Source organism: Calypte anna, chromosome 7, assembly GCF_003957555.1.
Source record: "Calypte anna isolate BGI_N300 chromosome 7, bCalAnn1_v1.p, whole genome shotgun sequence".
In the NCBI taxonomy this organism is placed as follows: Eukaryota; Metazoa; Chordata; class Aves; order Apodiformes; family Trochilidae; genus Calypte; species Calypte anna.
The window spans coordinates 14,623,229-14,634,329 of record NC_044253.1 but is presented as its reverse complement, the minus strand read 5'-3'; the positions used below and the strand labels follow the sequence as shown (position 1 = coordinate 14,634,329).

General features: G+C 42.7%; 1 protein-coding gene and 1 long non-coding RNA gene across 14 annotated transcripts in view; one reads left to right on the top strand and one right to left on the bottom strand.

Annotated features, from left to right (window-relative positions):
- The first annotated feature begins 307 nt into the window (after nucleotides 1–307).
- The window catches only part of BIN1 (bridging integrator 1), a 99,422-nt gene continuing 88,628 nt past the window's right edge, over nucleotides 308–11,101 (top strand). For 11 of the 13 annotated variants that reach the window (XM_030454295.1, XM_030454301.1, XM_030454296.1 and 8 more), the window contains exon 1: nucleotides 358–545. In XM_030454295.1, coding sequence (XP_030310155.1) covers nucleotides 462–545 — 84 coding nt within the window. In that variant the 5' untranslated portion in view covers nucleotides 358–461. Of the gene's footprint in view, nucleotides 546–11,101 lie in introns of all 13 variants that reach the window. The other 2 variants (XM_030454294.1, XM_030454293.1) reach the window with 1 other exon arrangement.
- Nucleotides 388–1,144, bottom strand: LOC115598584. The gene is made up of 2 exons (XR_003987753.1): nucleotides 1,071–1,144; nucleotides 388–734 (listed from the first exon to the last, which is right to left on the bottom strand). It is a non-coding gene; the product is annotated as an uncharacterized LOC115598584 (long non-coding RNA).

Here is an 11,101-nt window from a genome sequence, read left to right as displayed (position 1 = left end):
ACCAACCAAGACGATTCTGTGATTCCAAACTTTTCATACCCTGCCTGCCTCTCTCTTCCCAACTATTTCATAACCTGCAGAACCCAGCCGCCCAGCCCAGAGGAGACTGGAAAGGTGTGGAAAATCTGACAAACGCCTTCCCTCAGTTCTTCCCTCCTCTCTCCTCCCCCCTGCCCATCTAGCAGCAGCAGCATAGCCCCTCTGGTAGGCGGGGGCCCGGCTGTGCCCCCGGGGCCGGGGCGCGGCCCCTTTAAGGCGGCGCGGGGCGCGCTGTCCCTTTAAAAGGCGGCGGCGGGCGGGAGGCGGTGGTGGCGGCCGAGGCCATCGCCTGCCCGCCGGGGTTTTTTTCTTTTCTTTTTTTTTTTTTTTTTTTTTTTTTTTTTTATTCTTCTTCCCCCCCCCCCCCTCCTTTCCTGCCGGCCCGTCGTTCGCCAGCAGCCCGTTAAAAAAGAGGAGGCAAGATGGCTGAGCTGGGCAGCAAGGGGGTCACCGCCGGGAAAATCGCGAGTAACGTCCAGAAGAAGCTGACCCGGGCTCAGGAGAAGGTAGGGGAGAAGGGTGGGGGTGCGCGGCGACCGCCGCCTCTCCGGGATGCGGGATGCGATGCGGTACCGGGGATGACACCCCCTCCATTAAGCAGAGATGGGTCCCGCAGCGGGTGTGCCCCCCCTCTCGCGGGGCTGGGGGCTGTCAGCTGCCTTCTCTGCCGGCGGATTTAGGGCTCCCTTTCTATCCTGAGAAGGCAAAATTTCGCAGTAGTGAGCTACAGGGGTTTGCCATCCCTCCGCACGCTGAGGGTAAGCAGGAGCATGGCATCGGGTTCAAATGGGAGAGGGGAAAGGAATACGGAGTGCCGCACGTTTGTTTTAAAGATGTAGATGGTTATTGTTTCAGCAGGAGGAGACCTTTCTCTGGTATGTGGGTTGTGCTTGATGCGGCGATTTCAAGAGCAGCGTTCTGTTTTGCTGTAGCGCTAAATACATAGCCGCAAAGACGGTGAGGAAAAGATGGGTACTTGCTTCCTTACCTTCCAACAGCACAGCATGATACTCCCTGTTTGCTTTACTGACCTTGAGCTCCAGGTTTTGTAATGGTAGTAAGGCCAAAAGCCGTGCTGTCTGAAGATTGTGCCGATCTGGTGAGGGAGGAGTGTTTTCTGAATCCCGGGAGCCCTTTCGCTGCTCTCTGCCCACCCCTGTGACAGCTAAAGGTGCCAGGAATATGCAATGGATACTTTTCATGATCATCTCTCTGGCATGCTGCATCTGATGCCAGATGCCTGCTCTGTGCAGGGATTATCGGCCGTTTTACGCAGGGACATTGATCAGCTGCTTTTATCTCGGGCACGCTCATCTTGGTTTTCAGTGATTTGCTGTGAGATGACATTGACTGAATAAGGACTGGTGCATCTTTGAGGGGGGGAAGGGTGAACAGATCTGCCCACTGCTGCTCGTGTTCCCTGGGAGTTATCTTTAGCAGTTAGATTTAATCTAGGAGGCTTGGGATTGGATGCCGTGCTGGCCTGAGCCTTGTACCAATGGCCAACACTCCTACAAAATGCTGCTGGGTCAGAATGCCAACCCAAAACTATGGGGCTTAATTTTGCGTGTGCTGCTTCCACTTGGTTTAAGCTCATTTACTGAGACTTGAAGCACACTTAGAACTTGCCTGACTGCTTGTAAAAAAACCCCAGTGAATAGCAGATCCAGTATGGAACTTCCTGCAGCAACGAGATCCTGGCCTTACCAGTGAGTGCAGCCACACCTCTGGTTTTTCCCTTTACCGCTCTTCCAGGAGGGGACAGGACAGGGAATTTGTCTCTTGGTAACTGGTCTACACTGAACCTGTCATAGATGTTAAATTCCTTCTGTGTTAGCCACCAGATGGCAACCATATTTTTAGCTCTTATTAAGGTACATGGTAAAGGCTGAGCTTCTTGGCCTGCTGATGGAGTTACTGTATTTACCGATGCTGCTTGGAGCCAAGTGTGGCCTGCCAGGCCCTTCCCCAGCTTCTTATCTGAACACACACACAGGTTCTTTTCCTAGGGAGAGAATTTTCCACAAATTCCTCTCAACTGGTGATCCAGTTCACTTCCTTGCTTATTCCTTGGTGGTGATTTGGGATGTGAGAACAACAAGAACAATAATTGAGAGTTTAGTTGTGTATTGCAGGCAATTTGCATGATCCAAAATAATTTTTATTCGTGTCTGTTTATACAGGAAAAAGCACAGCTCTCTTTCCCTCTAAGCAGAAAAGGCAAACAGGACACAAAACACTTGTTTAATAAGTTAACACAAATTCTAGGCTCTTTGGCTGTTATCCCAATACAAATGAAACAACTTTGCTCTCTGGGGTCTCAAGAAAGAAAAATAAAATGGTATTACTTGCTTGATCATCTGACTGTCCCCTTCATACTGCTACAGATTCATCTTTAACAATTCCTCTTTTGCAGAGTGTTAGGTATTTTACCCTTGTCTCTAAGGGACACACTCACTGAGGCAAGCATGTGAATGAACTTTCAGCTTGTGAGGAAAGATACATCTGAAGCTGAAGTGAACAGGAAGGCATCAGTGGTTATAACACTATACTGGTGTCATTCTTGTAGTGTTTTGTTTTAAACTGTGATATGTGATACTATGTTTAGCAGGAGGAGTAAACTAGGTGTTTGGAGATAAGGACCAGGTGTTTAAAAATAATAATAATAAAAAAAAGGTAAACAGAAATGTGCAGAAGTATATTTGGGTATACAACAGACACCAAGCACTAAAAAATTCAATAGATTTTGGTGAAGGGATGCTAAGAGGGGTTGAACTTTCTTTTTTGAGGCTTAAAGAAGCTGACAGTGTTCCTTTTATGTATCCTCTTGCGGTTTGAATCTAGGGTAAAAATTCTTCCTGTCAGAGTGGTATCTCCCTCCCAGCTTGGGCCCTGAGGCTTTGACTTCAGCAATTTCCCTCATGGTGAATTTAAGCCTTGTGTTAAGCAAAGAATAATGTCTTTTTGTTCAATGCAAAATTTGCACTGAAACACTGTACACATCCTTTTTTCCCTCTGAGATGGCTATTATGTAAAGTATGTAAGATATTCCTACAGAAGTACTGTTTGTTTTGAACCTTTCAGCAAAATATTGGCTATTTTTGGAAGACACTTTCTCAATTCCACAGGAAATATGGGGCAGAATGGTTGACTGTGCTGTTTGTAGATGGACTGGGGACCCTTTTAACCTCTTTCTCTCTATTCAAAGGTGGCCTCAAGTACAATCCTTGGCAATAATTTGCCTGTTGTTTAGTTAGATACATCAAAAAAGTTTATGCCTCTATCCAGAAGAACCCACCTAACAGAAAGGACTCACGCAACCATTGCTGACTAATATATCATTCTTTTGCAACTAACAATTAGGTGATTTAGGCTGGAAATAGTGCTTTCATCATACTTTAGTTAGCTGAAGGATTTTTTTAGACCAAGACATCAAGCTCTGAACTCTGAATAATTCTTAACATCTTAAAATAGAGTAAAATTATAATGCCCCTGATGTCATGATCTCTTTCAGAGAGCCTAGTGTTTAAAAGCTCTTTTAAACTTTGCTAGTAAGGTTTTGAAATTTTTTTCTTTATGTCTGTAATTAATCATCTTGGTTAAAATTTTGTTTCTGCTATTTGATCAATTTTTATTATATACTTTTGAAAGTTTTAAAATTCTCCCCAGTTTCCACAGTTCTTAGTTTGCTGGAAGAGTGTCTTGCTTCTAGGTGTGTCAGTCTGCACATGCATGAACGTTTCTGCTTCGAACAAATAAAACCAGCGTCTGTCTGGATGCAATCCTTTTGTGAGGGTAACTCCTCTGTGAGATTTCAGGGCAGGATTGAATTCGGAGAGCAAATTGATTTGGGTTTCATTGCTTGGCTGGTCATGAGGGTCCTCATCATAGAATCAACCTCTTTATTTTCCTCTAGCAGATTAAGCAGAAATTCAGAATTGAAAGAGAGCATTGGCTGTAAGGTCTCTGACTGTGGATTTAAATTCTATACAGATTAATAGGCATGTCTGAGGAGATGAATTGTAAAGTTGACATTGTAAAGAGAGGTTTTTCCTCTGGAGGTTTTTTTGTGTGGAAAGTAGAACTTTTTTTTTTTCCTTTCAAGATTTCAACTGAGAGTGTGAGGTTCTTATTCTATAGCACTGGTGGACTCTTGCTCTCTTTTCATTTTAAAGCCAGGGCAAACTGGCTTTAAAATTAGGAGTCTGAGTTCTGTGACATGAATAGGCTGGCAGATTTTTTCATGTTTTCATTCTGATATATATATATAAAAAAATCAACAACCCAGCGCATCCCTTTTTCCCCTTCTCTGCCCCAAACCAGAGGAAAAGGCTTTTTTCCAGGACCTGTTGAAGTTAAATTTCAGCATCCCAACTCTCTTGCAGTAGAGTGTATCATTTAAGTTGTAGACTCTGTCACTGACTTGCTGTGTTTCCATGAGATGTCATTTCTGCTTTTGGTTCTTGGCTTGCTTCTTTTACTCCACTGCTGTTTACCCACACCTGTGTTTGCAAAGTCCCTGATTAAACCTTCTGTCAGGTTAAAGTTCTGTGCTCCTCTGGCTGAACAGCCCAAGGAGGCTGGGCTGTATTCCTGGTCTTGCAGGGTGAGTATGACCGTAGCTGGTAGCCAGGATCACTCATGCTTATTCCCTGCCTGCTACATTAACAATAACAGAAAAATGTTTTAAGCCAAACCAAAGGCTTTTTAATGAATTTGCAACCCAGTAAGGAAAAATAACTAAGGACACCTGCCCCAAGAAGGAAGGCTGAGACCTGCTTTTCACAGACCACTGCAACCTGATGTTCTAGTACTTTTCCCAAATAATTTGTCTCCTGTAACAATTGTAGCAGCACAGGCTGTATCCAGGAAGAATGTTTTTTGTTCCTAGAACCTTAGGCTTTGTTTCTTTCCTCTTGTAATCCCTTGCTGGACTTGAGTAGATTGTGATTTATGTGAAACACAGTTTGCAGAGGGCATGGCTTGCATTTTGAGTTTGCCTTGGTAGAGCTTTTTCCCTGATAAGACATGGTCCAGTAGGTGGAACATGGCTGGTGAGAACACCTAGAATAACAGCCCTGTTGAAGCAGGTGGGAGTCTATACAAATGAGCAGCACTCAAGAACCTTCAGTGAAATTTAAGTACGGCTGCCTTCTGGATTCAGCTGTCAGAGGCTGTCTGATCTGTAAAACCACTGGAGATGGAGAGGGAAGCTTTATATATATTTAAAAAAAAAAAGATGCAGAAAGATCTCTTACTGAGAAGTATCACGTCTACCTTCTTGGGAAGAAGGAAGTTTCTTACTGGTTTTCCTTCAGAATCATTCTGCATCTTTGAAACTTCTATGTTTTTGCTTGGCTTTGCTGTCAAACCATTCTACCCTATGCAGTCTGTCTCATTGTGCCAGTGAAGTGCTAAAAGCCTGGAGAGCTGTAAGAGATGTTCTCTTGCCTATCTGGTATGATACTATTTTTTAAATTTAATTTCCCTCAAGATCTTCTCAGAAGACAAGCAAAGGACTTCCTACTTGATGTCTGTTAGCTTGCTTTCTCGATAAGGCAGGACTCAGGTGATGAGCAGAGTCTCAAAGGTACTTTGTGCCTAAAGTTTGCTGGAAAACAGGCACTGGATAGAGAAGAGAGATCTGAGTTAATGCCCTGTAAGGTACAGATGATTCCAGTATGAGCTCAGACTGTATTACTGGGTATCAGATAATCTACATGGGTCAGGGAGGAGGTGAAATAGGAAACCAGGCTCCACATGTTTCCTTGCCCAGGGAATGGTTTGACTGGCAGAGCGCTTGCAGTGCCCTGCTGAAGGTGCCCCTCTGTCTGGGTGTTGGCAATAGTCGATGGTTTGGTTTTTGTTTTGTTTTGTTTTGTTTTTTCTTTTTTTTTTCTTTTTTTTTTAAGCAGCAGAATGTCATGGACGAATTTTCTGATTGGAAAAGGCCCAAAGCAGTTCCTGATCACTTTATCTTCTCTGTAAATTTGAGTTTCACAGCCAGTCCTCTTCAGTGCAGTTCTTGAGAGATCCTCAAAGTAGGATCTGTGAGATGTCTTTTCAGTGAATACTTTTGTTGAGGCCCTAGGCAGGATAGAGTCAGTGTTACAGAACTCATCTATCAGGAGAGGTGCCATCAAATTCCTCTGTCATCTCCCTTCATCTTGCATACTGATTGTTAACCAGAGTTTCCAGGCACTAATGTTTTATGCAACATCACAAATGCTCTTGGAATGTGAGCAGCAAATGAAATGGACAGCCAAGCCATCCAGGAAAGCTGAATGCAGTCTGAAGTATTCAGCATCTAGCCAGACTGGAGTCTTTGGGAATAATTCAAATGTGTCATAAAGCTCTCATTTTAGAAATTTTTGAGTGACAAAAGGGTAGTTTAGGTTGATGGGTATTGCAGTGGCTGTTTTTTCCCCACTGTTGTGATGGTGACCAGACACCTGAGCTCCCTGGTATGTGAATTCTGGAACTTTGCAAGGATTATCTTACAGTCCTGGCTGTCTACCTGTACATGCAGGGATCAAAATTTCTTCCCAGAAGTGCTCTGATGTAGACTTGACATTATCACTCAGAAATCAGGCTTGATTTGCCCAAGCAGAACTGATTTTGTAGCCCTGTATTCTTCACCTGGATGCAGCTGAGCTCATCTCCCAAAGTGAGCTGGCAATATCAGGGTGTGCAGGTCAGCTGTTCCTGCTGTGGGATTGACCAGGAGACTCTGCAATGAGATGGGAATAAATATTAAAATACAAATAAAGCTTCCCTGGAGAGCTGCTAACAGGTGGAATACAAAATCAAGGTGCATTTTCATGTCAGTCTGCTCTTTAGACTTCCCTTGAGGGAATGTATGTTTGCTTTTCTCCAGCACCTGCAGTGTTGCATGTGCGAGTGCCAGCAAACCTGTATCATTCTGATATCCATGCTGCTGAGCTAAAAGGGGGCATCTTTCATGAGAAGGGGTTGGAAGAGAGAAGAAAGCCATTTACATTGTCTTGCTAGTTAAAATATATTTTAAATATGGTATTAGTTGACTGTTTAATACTGTCAGAACAGCAGTGAAGACCCTGCTCTACAGGACTGCCCAAACTGCTTGCTGTGGTGCAAGGGATGAAAAAATCTTGGCAAATGTTTTTTCAGCAGGTGTATGCAAGTGACTGATGGACTCAGAGAGGTCATATTTCCCTTGGAATATCTCCTGGCTATGCCAGCCTCTGAAGCTGCTTGATCTTCATAGATCTGGCAAGTACCACAGAGTAGGTTCTTGTCCCTCATCCCTGGAAAAAAAATTGAAATACAGGTATTAGCAGAAAATAATTTTCTTTTAAGTTACATTTTTAAAATTCCAACTTGCTTGCATAGTTTTGTCTCTTAGCTGCTGCTCAGAAAGTACCTCTCTTTAGGGTTGTATTCTGTGGTCTGAAGGAACAGCTCTGGTAAATGAGAATAGAAACTGTCCAAGCAGGTTGAACAGTTGTTTAATTACTTTTTTTGTTGTTTTTTTTTCTTGTCCTTTTTTCTAAATTTCTCTTTGATTATGCTGGGTGCTTGCATTCAGTAAAAGTTAGGATAGTGGTTATATTTTGAGAAAATCTTGGAAGCCAGTCTTGGGGCATAACACAGACCCAGACAGAGGTCTCACAGAATCCCCATGAAGCAGCCTTATGAAATGAAGAACAGATACTGTGTTTGCTTACACCTCTGCAAGTGCACATGTATAACATAGATTTTTCTTCTGTTTAGGCTGTGCTGAAATAAACTTGCTCAGACCTGTGGCTGGAAGGTTAAAGTTTTTGAAAGTCGGCATTACCAGAGGGGAAGAGTTAGTAAAGTCATAAAAGCCAGACAGTATTGTCTTTCTTTTGTCTCTCTCTTTAGAAGAAAGGAGAAGTCTGGGTGACAGTTTGTTCTTAATACATAGTCTGCCAGGCAGGGTGGAGAGTGAAAACTTTACCAAGACAGAGGAAAGCAGTACTTAACAACCACTAATCCCTCTGTGAAAACCATGGGCTGCATTTAATCTCTTGATGATACACAGATATCAAAGTCTGCAGGTTTGGGAAACTGGTAACCTGCTCTGAAATGATAATTTGTTTGTTTGTTTTGGTGTCATTCTTCATTCATCATGTTTGGTTTGTATTTTAAGTAAGTTTAGAACTTTTTGTTAAACTTGCTCAAAGAACTGCACTTCTCAGTTCTCTTCAAAGTCACCTTTTCAGGAGGGAGATTATAAGTTAGTATATCTGAAGTACAAACATTTTTTACTGAACCATTGCTAACACTGTGCTTTGAAACTGTGTTAGAACTGCTGTGCTTGTTTGCCATGAGGGACAGAAAGGGAACTTCACTTGTACAGTAACTACGGTGTCTGAAAGCATGGCTAACAGTGTTTAGTGGTGTGGGTGGTTTTTTGTGGTTTTTTTTTTTACTTCATGCTACTTGGCTTGATTGCACATTTTGTCAGGGTAGAAACAACAATGTTGAGCTGAGTTTGAAAGTATTTGCAGAATGAATAAGCAATTATATCCCATTACTTGGAATGGTGCCAGCATCAGCCATGAACATACACCAAATAAGTTACAAAGACAGAGATTTGAATAAAATGTTGATCTCTGCATTTTTTTCCTTAACAGAATTGCTAATCCTGTAGCTCTCTACTTTTCTTGAAGGTAATGTTACCTATTTATGTAAGTTATAGTAAATATTTTGTTCTCATCAGCTCCAGGAGCATAAGTAGAAGCTCCAACCTTATTTTCATTCCTATTTCCGCAGCCATTGTGGGGGGAAAAAAGGCTAAAACTTGAGGGGAAAAAATAGTATATTTTAAAAATGCAGGAAATTCCTTTCCTGGAATTCGAGTGTTTAGCCCATTAATTTTGAATTTTCAGTCAGTCCACTGTTGTCTCAGGGAGATACTTTGTTTCCCCCCCAACCCCCTATCTGTGGAGCTTGACCCCTCTGGTCCAAGTGTTGATTCTGACACAAGAGAACAGGAAAAGGAATTAATTTATTGTGGCAGTGGACAGTATGTTTCAAGGGTTCCTTTAGATGTATATTTTTGAAAAATTCTGTTGAGGGCTAAGGACAAGTGAGGGAGAGTGCTCAGAAAAAGTTTCTCTGTTCAGATGGAGAAAAATACTTGGGATCTACATTAAAATGTTCCTTAAGCTATAGATAGATTCCTCAGCTGAGAAGTGAAATGGCTATTCTTCTGCACATAGAACAGACTTCTACAGTAGGAGAATACCAGGGATTTTTCTGTTTTCTGACTGATGAAACTGAACAGACATTGCAAAAAACCAAGCCTAGCTGTGTGTTAATCAGCTTGAGCCACTGAAAGAATGTGCATACTCTGATAATGTTTCCTTCATCAGGCATAGAGGCAGTGTGATGATTTGTTGCTATATGAATTGTGATTATATTATATATATTATAAAAAAAGACCATTCCCTACCCTGGAACAATTCCAATGTAATTATTGGACAGTCTCAGTTCATTAAGATACTTTTGTTTCAGTAAGATTCTGTATTCCAGAAGACTTAAAAGGGTTTTCAGATATGTTTGCAGAGGTTTGGCAAGGATGGTTTTGTAGGCAAGCATGCAAGGCTATGTTTGGACAGCAAAATTTTTTTGAAAACGCAGTCTGAAGAACTAGGAAAAAGAGATTGGCTTTCTTTGGAGAGAAAGAGCACCTGTATGTGCAGGGCTGGTAGTGGAGGTTTTGTCAGAGAAAGTCAGAGGGGTGATGTGATTAGTTGATCATAGAACCCTGTAGTGATAACCCACATCCAATTGCTCATGGACTTATCTGGGACTTCTTCCTGAATAGGTATAAGAGTCAGTTGCTAGACCAGAACTTCTTGCCAAGCTGGAGGCTTTTGTTCTCCTTGTTTCCTGACCTTCAGTGAACATAAATGATTCAGGGAGGAAGTGTTCCTTATCAGGATGGATGCCCTTATGATGGGGCCACAGGTGTAGTAGGTGAAAAGAGCTGTGTTGTACTGGATGAAGGTGAGCAGCTCAGAGCTGGAGTGGTTTTAGCTAGAATGTCTTCTAAGCTGTCAGTTCTAAGTCTCCAGTTGAGCCCTTAGTTTTTGATGAGGGTTATTGAGGAGTCCATTTTGGTGCTGTTTGTCTCCAAAGAGAATGTGGGCCAGATTCTTGGCAGGTACTCAGGCAAAGAAGCTAGGAGGTTTGCATCCACTCACAGCAGGAGAACTTGGCCCATCAAGCCCAGTTCTCAAATTTGCTGTTACTCATCATTCAGCTCTTCTGAAGTAGAGGCAGTCTTCTCAGGTGGAAAGAAGAGCTGTTCCAGAGCTCTTCAGGAAGAATCAACAAGAGCCAGTCATCGTTGTTCCATATTTCTGCTCTGATGGGACAAATATGCTCTGCAACCCACCCTAGCTGTGGAAAGCACTGTTCCTAAATCTTCTCCTCAGGCCTAATCCCTTGCAGCTATCACCCTCTGGCTTGGGAAGGCCCAACATCTGCTCCAAATCACTCTGTCTTTTCCTTTAACCCCATCATGCATGTAACATGTTCCATATCTGTCCTGCATTTGAGAAACTTCCATCCTTGTTCAACAAGGTGATCATGAACCTGTACAGGAGCTTTCCTAACTTCTTAAGGGCTCTGCATCCAGCCTGCCCCTTGTGGATTCCCTCTCTCACATTTTCCTGCCCTACAAGAGTTCTTCTGCTCCTCTCTCTCCTAGCACACACCTGCTTCTTTATCTCTTTCTCCAGCTCTACCATGGTCCCAAATGCCTTTTCTGCTTTGTCCAGATTTGGTTGCTTCATTTTGCATTAGAGCCTGCGTAAAAATACTTCTTGCAAATGTATCAGCATTTAAAATGAGTGTTGCAGAGGAGGAGGCAGAGGACTTGAGAAGGGGGATATGTGCAAACAGCACTATTTATGCAATCTGTTCCTCTTACTAGTGTTACTGTTGGCTATAGATAGGGTTTAATTAAGCTATGCTAAATGCCGACACAAGCAGTGGACATTGATGTTGCTGAAGCCCTGTTGCCTGGAATGTCAGACTGATGCCA